This window comes from Pezoporus wallicus, unplaced genomic scaffold (assembly GCF_028554395.1).
Source record: "Pezoporus wallicus isolate ANWC-B61680 ecotype Strahan unplaced genomic scaffold, APGP_CSIRO_Pwel_v1 contig_7011, whole genome shotgun sequence".
NCBI lineage: Eukaryota > Metazoa > Chordata > Aves > Psittaciformes > Psittacidae > Pezoporus > Pezoporus wallicus.
The window spans coordinates 1901254-1917836 of NW_026638234.1; the positions used below are offsets into that span (position 1 = coordinate 1901254).

A 16583-nucleotide genomic window follows, 5' to 3' on the forward strand; every position below is an offset into this window, starting at 1 on the left:
TGAGGAAGCTGATGAAAGGGAATAAGAGCTATGACCTGTGAACAGAAAGATTAACCTGTTGAAGTCCCTTTCATCTTCACCATTTGTCTCTAATTACATTAGGTAGCTACTTGAGAAGAACAACAATTGAAAAGTTACCAAGTTCTAGGCAACTATGATGGGTGAAGGCCAAATGCACAGCTAACCTAACAGAGGAGTTTCCAGTATCAAAATATTTACCTGATAATAAATCTACAAGCTTCCTGAGGATTGGTGAAGGCTTTCCATCTTGCTGTTGGGATCCTATGTCGATCCAGAAAGGCTTTGGCAAAACTGGTGTTGGATGCCAGCTGGGCTGCTTTTGCAGATGGACCAAAACACCGAACTCCTGCTGCTCTCAAGTCATCAACAATCCCTAATTACCAAAAATAGCAGAAGAATCGAGTTGTCTCTTTGGAAACGCCAAGCCTTTCTGACAAAAGGAAAGCCACATAACCATTTCAGCACTCTGTTACGATGTTTCCTTGTCTCAGAAGAGCTAACTAATCCTTAAAATAAAGTTCTGCATATCCAATGACCTGTTTCATCATTTAGTTCTAAGAGGTCTTTAGCTCTTTACATTACCACCCCATGACTACTGTTAGGACTGTATGGTACTTCCGTTCACTGTTGAAGACATGGAGATCTTACTGTACCACATCACAATAAATGCACGTGATGGTCTGGGTACTGTAGCATACAGCAACAACATGAGGACTACTGCAAGAAAATTCTTTAATAAAGGAAAGCAGAAGAGAAGACACAAGAATACTTGTAACCATTACTGAATCTTGATCCTGCATGATTTCCCTGCTGATCTCTAGCATACAAAAAGCAGCACACAGCTATGAAGCCACATGTTTTAAGTAACTATAATTTACAAGATAATCCAAATTGTCTTGCTCTTCTGTTTAATCAAGTCAGTGTGTATCCTAAGACCTGAAAGAAGACATTTTAAAGCAGAATTTAAGGAGCTGATTTTTATTGTCAACTTATTTTAGCCTTACCAGCTGCCAGAAGAGCTTCTTCTCCAACTAACACAAGTCCAATGTTATGATCTTTGCAGAACTGGATAACAATAGTGTGATTGCTCACTAATACAGCTAAAACAGGAAAAGGAAATATAATTAAGTTACTACTGTAAAGCCTAAATAAGAGACCGAGATGAAAATGTCATTGTTCCATCTCCCTAATAATATTAAAATAATGAAACAATCCATGAAGGGAAAAGTACAACAAACAGTATAATAATAACAGAGTCCAGAAGCAACAGAGAACATTTGCAATTTGTGCTACTTTTTTAAATACCCATCTACTAACTTATGAAATGTATTTTCTGTGCTGGATGTAATCAATATAGATTTTTAAAAGCTGCTTATCATAACAGGATAAAAGCTTCAAAAAATAAAATGGTAAGTTCATACAGAAACTCAATTTCAACATCTGAGCAGAGATTTACTCAATGCCAGTGCATGATGTAGCTAAATTTAGATGAGCAGCCTGGGCTGACACCAGAAGAGTTTCTATTCAGAACTTAGTAACTTTAAGCCTTCTATACCTCTGTTAAGTTTTGCTGAAATTGGCCAGTGAATTCAAGCCTAACAGTGAGATGAGGTGTAGAAATACAGACTCTTGTGTAAGCCTGACTATCTTAAGAAGCTAGGCTAAAAATAGATACAGTACAATGTTTTATTAGGCAGCTCTAAAATCCAGAAACAAAACATCCAGAAAAAACAACTTTCTGCCTTAAATAATTAGTGGTACCAGTAAAAGAAAAGAGTAGCTGTTATCTCCTACTAACTCAACACAAGTGTGGCCAATTCCAAATGAAACAAACTGTTTCAGTTCTGTTTTACTGACTGCTTGACGCATATTATGTTTTTCCCCACCCCTCTTTTTACCTGAATTTGAAATTTTTCCATTGTCAGCTGTTCCTGCATTTCCTGGAGCAACAAACACATGTTTTACATGTGGAGACTGGGCCAACTTCCAGGCCAGTGCATGTTCTCTCCCTCCACTGCCAATCACAAGCACCCGATCAGCCATGAACCTGTGCAAACCCAGAGTGAACATATATAGCACTATTTATTTATTTCACAAACCTGTGGAAAAAAAAAAAGCAAAAATGTAGAAACTACATCACTCATAACTGGTAATATCAAGCCAGTTTGCATTAGAAAGGTACCTATAAGACATCTGAACAAAGTAACTGCACCAGCAGTGTCACTGGATGGAGGCATCATTCACATTTGATTTAAATGCTGCCAACAATGAAATCACAGAGAATTTTTTCCACTTGTTTCAGCACAGTTAAGATTTCCTCTCTTAAGTATCCAAACTGAAATAATCTTGTCATGACAAGGCCTCATCAAGTCCTTTGCATAAACTACACAGGACAGGACTGAAAGTTCCGTACAAATACTCTAGGTAACTTACCAGATAAATGTAACACTGTAGTCAATCTAGGAACTTTTATGAGTGCAAACATGCTCAGTAATAAATAGCAAAGACAGTCTTCAAGACAGATTTTATACTTTGACAATTGAACAAAATGCTCAATGAAAGAACAACAGTTAATTTCACTAGCACACTGACATTTAAAATAGGTCCTCAGTAATATTTCTTGGTAAATTAGTTGTGATTTATTTCAGGAATATTATCATACTCAATGTAGGTCACATCTGCAAACTTAATTTTTCTGTATGTGCCGAATGTAGACAAATGTCAGAAAGAAAAAACACCGCACAACATGACCTTTAAGGAAGCTGCTAATGGCATAAACCAGTCCTTACCCAGGAAATAGATAATAAATTAAAGATATCATAAAACACCAGGTTTGCAAGTCACATATCAGCATTCTTTTCCCAGGAAACCATAGCCATTGGTTTGAGTTCACTGCATAGCTTCCAAAGGCAAACAGAAGCTAAATGGTGACATTGAGGTATAATATTTCAGAAAATAAGTTCATAGAATTGTGATAAATCAATAATCATGTTTAAAGTTCCTGAGAGAGTATTAAGATGTCTTAACTTGGTATCAACAAACTAAAATGTAACTATATATATTTTCATCATTATTCTATTGTTCAAGTACAATGATAGTACTTCAAGTAGCCTGTCCATGGGGACTACAGATGATCATGGATTAACTAAGAGACTTATTGTAAGTATTGCACTCTATGCGTATAAACACAGAACATATGTTTAATCCTCTATCAATCACCAGACTGATTTCCCTGCAATAGATTTTTCTGAGTCTTTATACTGTGTGACAGTCCAATATGTCAGACTTCGTCTTTCCTTCTGTCACTGCTTGATAAATAATTCTGGAGTCACTAGGAAGTTGCTGTGAATTTAAAAGTAAAGGGTTACAGCTGCTCTGTCTCTAACAAAGACATCAACATGCTCTCAATAAAGCTTCATTAGGCACCATGGTCCAACAATTACTAATAAAATGCAAAGTGTTTTTGAAAGCATAATTTTTTTTTTCCCTTAAATATAATTTTGTAATTAATTGAAGTTTTCTAATGCAAAATAGATTAAAGTTCCTGACTGGGAAGAGAGTGAAACCTACCCTGTGGAGAAAAATGCACATTTCCATTCCATATCATAGTTAGGACATTAATGACATTTTTTGCAAAGCAATTCAAAAGCATGCTAGAAGAAAAGAAAGCTGGTAAGAAAGCTGGTCCTAGCAGAAAGGCTGTAAAGAGAGTGTCTCACTTGAATAATCTTCCCTTACCGTGTCAGACCCTGCTATTTGTCCACACAAAAACTGAAGAGTCCTCCAGACAGATTTGAGTTCTTCCTTCACCTCCTGCTTCAGATCAAAATGATTTCTGACCTCATAAAGCCAAGGAGAATAGCGAGAGGGTGAAAGAAACAGACAGACTTGCAAACTGCCTAAGAGCAGAATCCCCAGCAGGATCCCCTTACTGCCACCCACCCTTCAAAACAAACCTTCCCACAGATTTCAGCAGTGTGGACCACTCTCCTCTCTTTCCTTTTTTCCTTAGCTAACAACAAAAACAACTCCTCCCCATCAATCAATTAACAATGTTAATGGTATTCAACCCTAGTGAAAAAGAAAAAAAAAAAAAAGAGCTACAATATGTATCAAAAAGCTGAGATCATTGCGCAGTTCCCATGTTAAGAGCAATTTTAAATCATCTGACAAGTAAAGAATCTCAAAGACAACTTGTAAAAATAAAGCATAGAATCATAGAATCAACTAGGTTGGAAAAAACCTTTAAGATCATCAAGTCCAACCATTACAGCTAAACACAAACATTGCAGTTAAAGCCTGCACACATAACTCTCACAGACCTACTCATTGTAATAGGACATACCCTTACATGTATATATGTAAAGGTTATTATATCTAGCAGACACTGGAATTGTGCCCCCTTAAATACTACTCTTTTTACATTTTGAAGAAATATAATACAAGCAGTGCCAGAGATACAATGTATATAATACCTGTCATTTTATTCTTTACTGGTTCTTAATAACATCCTCTTCACTACCCTAATCCTTTCCTGGTACTATCTGAAATCCTTTGGTTAATGTTTGACAAGCTTGCAGAGCTACTACTCGTTGCTGAAAACAAAATTAATGTATCCCAACACAGCACTAAGTAGCATCTGTGTGTCTTAAATTAGGCAATGAGAAATAAAACCACATTAATAGAAACATAAGCCACTCTTTTTACACCACTAGAACTCATTTTTAAGGAAATCGGTGAAGTTTATTTGAAACTTCTATGAAATTAACAGCTTATGTGCTGTTAAACAAATGCTGTACTTGAACCTCCCAGTTTAAGAAGACATGCCTCCTACCTTATCAGGTATCTGTGGACTGCCTTCCTCAGACTTGCAAACTCCCAGTTCTGTATTGTCTACCTGTGACTGAAGAGCAAATCAGCACAAGGAAAGAAAATTCTTATTTCTCGTAAGAATTTCTCTCTTTTACAACGGTTTGCAGATTGTTTTCTTCTTGTCAGAAGGCTGTGACAACATAAGTCAGGAACAGAACTCGTGCAGCCCTGAAACATCTCTCTGCTACATGACTGGCCAGCAGAACATAATTTAAACTTCTATTCTTCTCAGTGGGTCAATTTGTATTGCAATTATTTGATCAATTTGTTTTCCTAGGTAATGAAGTGAATATGCAGTAGATAGAGGCAATATATACCTAAAGTTCCAATATCAGAATCTGATTTTCACAGAAGGCGAATCTGAAATTTAAAAATGCAGAATACCATTATCTAGTGAACAGAAATAAAAAATATCTCTGAAACAGTGGATTTTAGAATTGTTTATTCACCAAGATAGCATACTGGCAAAGCTGTATCAGGATGAGCAGCCAGAGTATAACATCGGAGGCTGTAAAACAAAGCAGATTGCTCTGTGTGTTTATTGCTTCCTTTCTGACATCAATGCCACCGTTGCATTGGCTGGATATGCTGCATACTCACCCACACCCCACCAAGAACCATTAAAAAAAAACCACAGGGTTTTTTTTTCAATTGTTTTTTTTTTTAATAATACATGCTGGTGTTCAAGGAGGAAATAAATTGTTGCCTTCCATCTGCTGGGCCTTCAGTTCATGCATCTGGGCCCTCCTTTTCAGGCTGAGGATGAGAACTGTTTCTTGGCTTCAGCTTCCTTTAGCTGAAGTCACCATTTCCCAACAGCCAGCTGATGCCATTCATGGAGGCTGTAGGAACATTGACTGCCCCACAAGAAGGCAGCAGAGGCCAGGAACTTGGGTCACTACAGGCCTTGCACAGCCTTTTGGGGTGAGCCCAGGGAATGACTGCTTATCCTACTGTTAGAAAGAGACTGAAATTTTACATTAAAATAATTATATAGAGCAACAGAAATGACTATATTTGAAAAGTTTTCGAATCAATAGTAGACTTCTGTATATTAAAAGAATGTTGTAACTTTGCTGTGGTAGCCTCAGCAGTAGAAACTAACATAACAACGAGAAGGACACAGGGTGTCTGGCCTAAGACGTTGTGGTTTAGAACAAGGAAGCTTTGTCTAACTGTGTGTCTTGATAATACAGACATTCATAATTTTTGTATTGTTTACAAGGAAGCTTTGTCTAGAAATAGAAACCATGTATCTTAAGCAGCAGAAAATTTCATCTCTGCAATATTGGTAGCTTTGTGAAATCATTGCAACATAAAAGGACAAGCCAAGTGAGGAAGTGAGAATGCTGGCGTCCACATAATGGTTGGGGCCTGTCCAAAGAACAGAAAGGTGAAAAGAATAAGGGGAGGAAGACTCCTTATTTCATCTGAGGAAGACTCCTTGCTTCATCGGGACGAACACCAGAGGGGGCTGGGCAAGCGCAGAAGAGGCTGATGTTGTAATTAGTCAACGATGTAATCTGTGCTGAATATGCATTAGTTACGAAATTTTTAGTGTATAAATTGCGAACGCGATGTGATGGGGTCGAAGCCAGATTTGGGCGCGTGCCCCTGGTTTCCCAGCGCTGCAATAAAGCACCTCATATAACCATTCCAGTGGTTATGTGTCAGTTCTTACGCTAACACTACTGCTAGCATGGCTGTTTAGGGGCACTCACAGCTTTTTGAAAACCATGTTATGGGCAAGGGTGAGGATGCTGTGAAAGACCAAGCCTTTGTCTGGGTAAGTGCTGCAGGGGAAGCCATTTCACAAACCCATGAAGAGGCGGGGAAATTTATCACCTACTAAGGTGGAATTCACTCAGGAGAACAAAGGTTATAAAGCAGTTAAGGTTTACAGGTGTAAACGTACCTATTTAAAAAAAAAACATAAAAAGCTGCTTGTCCTATACACTCATCCACTCATCGTGTGGCCAGCAGAACTAGGGACATGATTGTCCTTTTGTACTCAGCATTGGTGAGGCTGCATCTCGAATCCTGTGTTCAGTTCTGGGCCACTCACTACAACAGACATTGAATTGCAAGAGCAGGTCCCAAAAAGGATAACACAGCCGGTGAAGGGTCTGGAGCACAAGTCCTATGACGAACAGCTGAGGGAACTGGGGGTGTTCAGTCTGGAGGAGGCTCAAGGGGGACCACATCACTCTCTGCAACTACCTGAAAGGAGGATGGAGTGAAGCGGCTGGTCTCTTCTCCCAGGTAACAAGTAGTAAGACAAAAGGTAATGGCCTCAAGCTGCACCAGGGTAAGCTTAGATTGGACGTTAGGGAAAACTTCTTCACAGAGAGGGTGCTCAGGCATAGGCACAGGCTGTCCAGGGAAGTGGTGGAATCACCGTCCCTGGAAGTGTTCACAAACCGTGCAGATGAGGCCCTCACCGACATGGCTTAGTGGTGGACTTGGCAGTGCTGGGGTAACGGCTGGACTCCATGCACTCCAAGGTCTCTTCCACCCAAGCTGATTCTACGATCCTACAATACTATGCCCGCAAGCCACCCGCGCGCCCAGCCTACCGCCACGCCCGGCATCGCAAAGCCACCTCCCCCGCCACACTGCGCATGCGCCAGCCGGCCAGCCCGCCACGCTGCCTGAGCCTTGCTGGCTCTCGCTGCCTCCACGCGCAGCCTAGTCACGTGCCGCTGCGCCGGCTGCTGCAGGCGCTCAGGCCGAAGGCGGCGGCAGCGTGCGGCTTGGGCAGGTCTCGGGTTCCCTCCGCCGGTGAGCGGTGCAGCAGAGCGGGCCGGCGTTCCCGGTCACACATGCGCTCACCCCGCCACTAGGACAGGCCGCCCGTCCTTGAGCGAAGGGTAAAAGCAGTCGCTCCTCCTCTTCCTTCTTCTCCGTTGCTGGCTCTGTGCCAGCGCTCGCCGTGCCCCCGCGGCGTACGTACGTCGCTGTGAGGGAGGGGCAAGGGCGGGCGGCGGCGGCGGAGAGCAGGTGAGGTACCGGGCAGGGGGGCTGTGGGCGCGCTACGGGGAGCTTCCCCCGACCGGCACTGGGAAAGTGAGGCGTGCTGAGCGCCCAGCTTCTCGTTTGCCAGTGCCCGCCTCCTTCAGCCTTCCTGCCGCACGGCGCCTAAGGGCGCTCGCCAGTCCCAGGCCGTGGTGGCGGTTGGGGGCAGCCATGGGGGCCCTAACGGCAGCGGGGTGCGAGGGGAGGCCGGGCTCGTAAGCAGGGCCCCGTTCGGTGCCCCTGCCATCCGCGGCCTGTCTTGTGGGGAAAGGAGATGTCGGTCCTGTCGCCCCATACCTGACTGCATCGGGGAGAGCTGAATTTAACTGGGGAATAAATCCCTGCAGCCGGCACCCTTCGGTGCTGAAGAGAGAGTGCCGTGCGTGCGGTTTGATACAGGGCTTTAAGTACGAATATGTTAAAATCGAGTCGATGGAATTACGAGAAAGCTTCGCTTCTGATCAGGATGTTGAATATCAAAAGTGTATTCATTGATCTTTACATTTAAGTAGTAGTTACGTCGATTTTTATGGCTGTATGAAACTAAATTATGTTTGCCAGCCACCTCCCTCGAGGGAAAGAAATCTCTATATCATCAATGAACACCCCCCCCATGTTAATAACATACCTTATAATAAACACAAGTTGATGACTTAATACGTTACCTGGATCAAAATCAACTGAAAATGTTCAGGATTGCTCCAGTCTTTCATCCAGTCCCAAGTACATCTCTTTTCCCTTTTCAGATAGGCTAGCGCAGAAGGCACTGTGTTAGGCAGTTTGTTACATGGAGGACATATAAACACTGTTTATTCCTTAAACTTAACCTTGATTTAACCTAGCCTTTTGTTTGCAAAGGCAGTCAGCAATGGATATGTTGCAGGTATTGTGAAAGCAGATTCTTTAGCACTGTGTATGAGGCATTTGTCTTAGGATTTTCATTCATAAAGAGAAATTAGAAGTTGTATATGCAATTAGTGTGATATTTTCTTACTTTTGACCTTATGTGAAGACTTAAGTTGTCATTTGCTAAAGGTGCTCCTTTTGCTGTTTCCCAAAATAATTCAGAAGCACTGGTCTTCCTGACAGGATGAGATACTGTATGCTATTGAACTGTGCAGAGTTCCAGGTTTATAACCTTACCTGTCACAAGTGAAGGAGGTTGGCCACTAGGATGCAAGATCCCTGCTGGGACACAAGAGTTTAATCTAAAGGAATCCATAATCTGAATGCTGCTTCAGTTGTTGCTGTGAAGTACCAAAAAGGAACCATAAAGAAATCCTTTGAGAATGTACCAGGTGGTAGATCTTGAGGCACTAATGCATGTGAATAGAAAATTCGGGTGACAGCCAAATGTAGCTGTAGAGAGGAAAAGGAGAGGTTTGTTTCAGCAGTTCCTGCTCACCATAAAGCATATTTCCAGTTGACAGTGCACTGCCTTTGAAGAAAAACAATAAAGCTTTAGCCTTTGTGGAATTCTGCAGTGCAAAACAAACATATGCTATAGTTGCTATACGAGAAAGCTATATTGTGAATTAGTTTTCATTTACATTGTAATAATACTATGTCAGTAGTAATTAATAAAAATTGCAGATTTCAGTATTAATCTGTAAAGGAAAAGAATCTTGCGTGCTTTTCTGAAATGTAGGTATTTCTTAGCATAATATAACCACTTTAAGACTTTAATAGTATAAATGCTTTTAAAAATCATATTTAACACCATTTTTATAAAAATGTGTTTATAGGTCATTGTGTATAATGTAGCTGCATCTGAAGGAGTACAAAGTGGCTTTGTCATGCTGACTAACAGCGTAGGGCATCATTTAGTGGTGCGTGAAGCAATGCTTCCAAGAAACCTGAAGGTATTTCCCTACGTTTGTGGCAACAGAATGTTGTCGGGTTTTAGACCTAAAAGCAACATCAAGGACTCTTACAAAATCCTTGAGCTTGAGGAAGGATGTTCCCTTGATGATATCAGAAACTCATATCGAAGTCTTGCCAAGAAGTACCATCCAGACAGTGGTTCTGCCACAGCTGATGCTGAAGCATTTATGAAAGTAGAAGAAGCATACCGAGTAGTGCTCAGTGACGCAACGACCAAAAAGAAAGCAAACGACGAAAATGAAGAGGAGGAGGATCCGTTTAAAATGCAAGCACCACAGCACAGACACTACTTGAGTTTTGAAGGTGTGGGTTTCGGAACACCCAGCCAAAGAGAAAAGCAGTACATGCAATTTCGTGTAGACCGTGCAACTGAACAAGTGCTGGAGTACCGGAAGCAGAGACTTGAAAGCCAGTTTGTCGCGACTGACCTAATGAAAGCCAAAGACGTGAGGCAGAGCAAAAAGGTGAAGATAACTCAGGCGGTTGAACGGTTGGTGGAGGACCTCATCCAGGAATCGATGGCAAAGGGAGACTTTGACAACCTCAGTGGCAAAGGGAAGCCTCTGCAGAAGTTTTCAGACTGTCCACATGTTGACCCTATGACTCACAACTTGAACAGAATTCTGATAGACAATGGGTACCAGCCAGAGTGGATCCTGTTGCAGAAGGAAATACGGGAAACTATTGAGCAGTTAAGGAAGAGCATAGTGGCATCTAGAAGCAAGCTTGGAGAGCCAATGATACCATACAGGCAAAAGCAATGGAATCGTGTCTGTGAGCAATTCACAGAAGATATCAGGAAATTAAACAAAAGAATTGACAACTTCAATTTAGTTGTTCCTATTCTGAGCAGACAAATGGTGCACTTCAATGCTGATAAAGAAATTGGCCGAGCACAAAAGACTTATGAAGCACTGATGGAAAATGGAGAGGCTTCTAATTCAGACACAAAGGAAAATGAGGAGGAAAATGTTAAAAGGTTTGGGTGGAAGTCTTCTCTATTGAAGTGGTTAAACTATACATCAAAATAACACTATCTGTCTTGTCAAGATTTTGAATGCACTTTATTAACAAAACTTGTAACACTAGAGAAATTTCAGGTACACTGAAAATGTAAAATCCAGCTGTGCACTGTTACACCAATTAAAAGGAAATAGGTTGCCTGATGTGTGTTTGCAGGTCCTTAATTGATTTATTTGTGAACACTGCTAAGTGTGCTGGTTTGGGCTGGGCTGGATTTCATTTTCTTCACAGGAGCTGTTATGAGGCTACATTTTGGATTTGTGCTGGAAACAAGTCAGGGATGTTTTAGTTACTGCTTAGCAGTGCTTGCACAGAGCCAAGGCCTTTTCTGCCTCTCATACCACTTCACCATTGAGTAGGCTGGGAGTGCACAAGGAGCTGGGAGGGCACATAGCTGGGACCAAAACTGACCAAAGGGGTGTATTCCATACCACATGGTATCATGCTCAGTATATAAAGTTCTGGAAGAAGGAATGGGGGATGTTCAGAGTGATCATGTTTGCCTTCCCAAGTACCTGCTAATGTGTGATGGAGCCCTGCTTTCCTGGGGATGACTGAGCACCTGCTTGCTTGTGGGAAATGGTGAATGATTTCCTTATTTTGGCTTGCTTGTGCACGTTTTTTTCTTTACCTATTAAACTGTCTTTATCTCAACCCATGAGTTGTCTCACTTTTACCCTTCTGAATCTTTCCTCCATCCTGCCATGAGGGGAGTGAATGAGCAGCTCTGTGTGGCTTAGTTGCCAGCTGGGGTTAAGTCACAGCAGGAAAAAATCAGTTGTCCTTTTGCAGCTTGCTTTGCTTCTGTTTAAATAAAAATTAACATTTCCCTTTAGCAGTGTTAAAGGGCATTAAAGTGGTTTTGCTGTTACATCTTCAAAAGGTGAAACTGAGGCATAACAAAAACATAATAAGGACAAAGTGGAAGTAAAAGTCTTGCTGTGCCCTGTTACTTTGACCTTTATCCTTTCTTATTTAAATGCTTACAGCTCATAAATTGTTGACAGGTTTCATGCTTTGTTTTATGGTTTATGGTTTTTTGTAAAGTAGTGCATTCATCTCTTCAAGGTTAAATGAAATGGGAATGAAGGGAGGATTCTGGATGTCTGGACTTGGGCTGTACATTCTGGAGTAGTCCATTTTTGGATTTGGCTTTTAATACAGAAGGAGGTCTCAGAAAGCAAATTTGAGTAAATAAGGAAGCCTGCCCAAAACTGTACCTTAGTCAGAGGGCTTTTTGGAAGTGAGAGAAGGGAGTACTATTTTTCAAAAGTAATTGCGCCATTTAAATGTTTTAAGAATACTGGTATCAAAGAACTTACTGTGAAATATTGCTGTATTATTAGAGTTTATGGGCAGTGGCTTGGAAAATGGAAAATTTCCATGGTGCCAAAGTTGTATTTATTAATCTGTCAGCTCTCCACACAATCTGATTTTCCTGGAGGATTTTTCCTATGGAAAGGTGTCACTGGATACATCAGTACCTGTGCAGGCCTCCTTTCTCATTTGCGCCTCTGTGACCCAGACTGTCACAGTCTCCACCTATGCAGGAGTTGTGCTGTACTCTGCCAGTCCGTGGGAAGGTGTCTATGGTCTCTGGTGTGCCAGGGAGGGGGGATATCAGCTCTTAGAGTTTTAGAAAGAAAAGCTAGGTGGTGGTCACATCCATCCTTTTGGTAGATGCCCCAGCACCAACAGTCTGGGTTAATGCATTTGCCTGTGGGCAAGTAACATTGCATGCACTCCTTTTGGTCTTTGTGCTCTTGCTTGTATAGATGAGGTCTGAACCAGGAGACAGGTCATTATTTATATTTGTTGGTAGAATGAACTAATTGATATATTGCTTGTCAGAGAGTATTTTATAATCTAGTGATACTATTTAATATTATTTATTCACTGGTAAACACTATAGGTCTTTCAAGCCTTTGTGTTACAGTAAATAAATAATAATGACAAGATGTTTGTCATGTTTTAGAAAATAGGGCTAACCTCAGCTTCCTTCAACATACCTTTTTTTGTAGGAATGAAGGTGGAAAAAGTAGGAAGAATGGCCTTACGTGCAGACGAATCTGTTGCCCCTAGGTTGTGCGACTGGGATGTTTGTGCTGTGGTATGTCATGCCCTGGTGCTAGCTGAAGGGATGAGAGCATGGCTGTTACTTCCTTCCTGTGAAGATTCAGTTAGGAGGCAGAGGTATGCTAGTGAGTAGGATTTATTTAGATCCTTGTGTTGGACCAGGTGATACCAGAAGGCTTTGACCTCCTAAACGCCTCACTCATTTTAGCAGCTGTGTGTATGAATGTCTGTTTATTGAAATAACTTATCCATGCATTCTTCCTTTTAATGAAAACTAAAACATGCTCTTATGGAAATTCTTTGACATAGTACTTTTAAAAAGATCAGGTTTTGATTTGCATTATGAGCTACAGGAATTGGGTCTGAATTGCTGTTTAAGCTAATCCAGTGTCAGATTGGAAGAGAGCTAATTGCAAATTGAATTCATTGCACAAGAGTAAATAGAACCAGATTGCAATAAATCCAGCTTTGATGGAATCCACTTTGGCTCACAATGAAGATAAGTATCAGCAGTTTAAATATTTAAGTTGCCATAATGGATGAGTCAGCACACTGAGTGATTTTTATGTTTCTTTTGAAACTACTTGGTGTCAAATGGAATAGACGTGACCTGACTCTCAGCACTTTAAATCAGCCTTGCGCTGTTGTCGTGAAAAATTGCCAGGCACAAAAAATCCACTTCTTCAACATTTATGGCAATGAGGATGAAAAAAGGAGTTCAGATTTTTCTTTTCCCCAGGTGTGTGGAGGAGTGCATTTTTGCAGGGCTGTCTATTTTTTATTGCTCTGAGCTCACAAAATCCTGAGAGCAGTACTTAGCCAGTACATCTAGAGCAGGTAATAGCAAGTACTGCGTATGAATTAGAAAATGCCAGGAGAGTATGGCCCTCAGAAGTAATTTTTCTGTTTGACGCTAGACTGTTAATTTGAATTTGATAACGGTTACCTTATTACTGACCTCAAAAGAATGAAATCATTGTTGATTCCAGACATGAATTCATGTTGCTTATTCCCAGAACTCCCTGTGTGTTGGACTGATTACCATATAGCTTGTGGCTTGAAAGGCTTAGCTAGATGACATCTTAGTATCAAGAAAAAATACTATATTTATTATATAGGGTATATTAATTGAGGTATCAGGTTTTCTCAGGGTGAGAACTCTGCCCAACAATCTGATGGTTCTTTCATGCACTATCAGCAAGCTGTACAATTGTACATGTTAGTGTTTTCCAATGAAAGGAAAGACATAGAGCTCTAGGCTATCTGAAGTAACATCTCAGGCTGTCTTGTAAAACCCAAGAGTTTCTATATATGCTGTAAATGTTGAGGCCTGCTGAATATGTTTCTGTTTCAGGGTAATAATGGCTCTCAGGATGCACACAGAGTGACAGAGAAGGCTCTGAGGAGAGAAGTAAAAGGAGAAGCAAGAGCAGGGCATGCTGTAAGAAAGACAAGCAGTAAATCTTTATTCTTAGTGGGGGAAATTGCTGTTGTGAGGGAGAAGAGGATGTATGGTGTCCCCCTTGAAGTTACTTCCCTACCAGTTCTGTCTGCCTGGATGTGACCGCCACACTGTTTACCTTCCCACAGCTGTAAAGAAAACAAATGTGTTTCTGCATGCGTGGCGGGATGGGAGGTGATGGGGGATGATACGAAGGGCCTGAAAAAGGGAAAGGAGGGTAGTATATCATGCTTCCAGGTGAGGGTGGGAAGATGGTGGCACATGTAGTAACAGGGAAAGAAGTTGGGGAGTACATGGTTCTTTTTGATGAACAGCAAGGCAAGAATTTTGTTACAAACTTTATCTTCATGGTAGGGTGCTGAGCATCATGAGTGAGAAACAACTGTTCACACTGACCCTTTTTGCAGTTGATACCCTCTTTGCTAAGGCAGGGGCTCTGCTCCAGACTTGGTGGAACACAGTGAGCACATACAAATGAAGGAAAAAAGGAGGGGGGCTGATAAGAGTAGAAGGCTGATAAGAGTAAGACTTTTAACTTTTGCATGGGATTTTAGGGAGCCACAGCTTAACTGTCTTTTAACAAGGAACTGAGTATTCCGTTGCCATTTGGTTGTGTCTTTATTTTGCATTGCCTTTCTCACAGTGCTCCTTTACTTAGTGTCCTGCATTGCTGTTCATTGTTCTTGAGCAATATTCCTGAATGCATTCTTCCTTTTTTTTTTTTTTATCCTGTTCCACTCTTTAATTTCTACTTCTGGCTTTTCAGATTGATTCTGTGGGGTTTTTTATCTTACCAGAGTGTGAATTTTCAAACTAATCACTTTCCTATTTTGATACTTAATTCAATTGCAGCATTCCCCCTTAGTATCTTTAAAATCTTGACATCAAATTTTTTATAATAGGCAACTGTCTGTATTTTACAAGAAGATGTGTCTTTCTTAAGGTATCTCTGGTGCTGGTAAAGCTCTTTTTCTGATGCTTTGGCAAGAAATAGGCCAGAAAGACAGGAGAAGAGAACCGAATCCCGCATGTGGGAAGGATGAAGGTGTCACCAAAATCTAGGAAAATAACCTCTCCAACCAGAATGACAGGTTAGAAAGCTGACAAAACTTTATTATGGGTAATTATTACTTTATTACTGGGGTGCATGGGGAATATCTCTACCTATCATGCACGTTGAGAAGAGGCAGTTTAAATGCCTTTGTTATATACATAGTAATCATAATTCTATGAAATGCCTGCCCAATTCTTGTGAATCATTGCGTATTGTAATTCGGGTAGACAGGACTGCGGTGCAGACACTGTAAATTCGAGTAGTGGTCTTTGAGGGTCATAGTGATTGGAGAGAAATTCCCCTTCCCCCCCCATTTTACCCTCTTATGGAAATCCGATGGTTAAGGACATTGGAATGTGTAATTAGTCTTTCCAATTAACTGTATGTTCTTGTTTGGCCTAATTTAGGACCCTGAGATGTTCCTTGTGTTGTTTTCTTTTGCAACTGTTTACTTATTTCTTAGGCCTTTACCAACAGGAGGAAGGCCTACATTGATTTGAGAGAAGACACACAGTCCTCATTACATGCCTTCTTTATCATGAGAATCCTAGTAGCCTTGTCCATACTTGTTTTAGTTCAGTATCAAAGGGAATTCATTGAGAGTCAGAAATTTTGGGTTGATACGTTTTCGGCATGTTCAAAAACATGTTGCAAAAGCAGACATCTATTCACATCTGTTGTGCAACTGCAACATGTAGAAACACTCTTGGCTCTGCCTAGCCATAGCAGATATGGAGGGGTGCTGGGGGGCAGGGCGCACTCCTGTCTCGGACCCAAATCATGTTCACTTATTGTGTTGGGGAATTGGGAATATGAGGAGCAAGGATGTTGGCATCAGCAGGTTGCTGATGAAGGTGGCATAGCAGTGGTGCAGTTGCTGCCCTGACTGCGTTTGGGAAATGCCATGAAGTTGGAACGGAAGAATTCAGATACTTCTTCCTGGACAGCTGAAAGGGGAACTCAGAATTGATTATCAATTCTGCTTGGTTTTAGTAAGCTCAGCCTAGGGGTAAGCCACAATGGTGTTTTGTAGTGAAGTTCATATATTCCTTTATGGGAGGTGCTTGGAAAACATTAATTGAGCTCATTGTACTTTACCTTTGGAACAGTGGAAAATGACATAGAAATAGAATTATAGGCTGGCTTGGATTGGAAACGGACCTTAGAGGTTGTCTA

General features: G+C 41.2%; 2 protein-coding genes across 2 annotated transcripts in view; one reads left to right on the top strand and one right to left on the bottom strand.

Moving 5' to 3' along the window:
* LOC130599566 (trifunctional purine biosynthetic protein adenosine-3-like) overlaps window positions 1-7823 on the bottom strand; it is a 28206-nt gene extending 20383 nt beyond the window's left edge. The window contains exons 1-4 of the mRNA XM_057410119.1: window positions 7726-7823; window positions 1920-2068; window positions 1026-1121; window positions 220-394 (exon numbers count right to left, since the gene is read on the bottom strand). Coding sequence (XP_057266102.1) covers window positions 220-394; window positions 1026-1121; window positions 1920-2064 — 416 coding nt within the window. The 5' untranslated portion in view covers window positions 2065-2068; window positions 7726-7823. The remainder of the gene's footprint in view (window positions 1-219; window positions 395-1025; window positions 1122-1919; window positions 2069-7725) is intronic.
* Window positions 7778-10958, top strand: DNAJC28 (DnaJ heat shock protein family (Hsp40) member C28). Its single transcript, XM_057410126.1, has 2 exons — window positions 7778-7893; window positions 9654-10958. The coding sequence occupies exon 2, from the start codon at window positions 9705-9707 to the stop codon at window positions 10821-10823; it is 1119 nt and encodes a 372-aa protein (XP_057266109.1). The 5' UTR covers window positions 7778-7893; window positions 9654-9704; the 3' UTR covers window positions 10824-10958.
* Window positions 10959-16583: the final 5625 nt, after the last annotated feature.

Coding starts and splice junctions, on each gene's coding strand:
- DNAJC28 (XM_057410126.1), top strand. CDS start 9,705: ATGCTGACTAACAGCGTAGGGCATCATTTAGTGGTGCGTGAAGCAATG.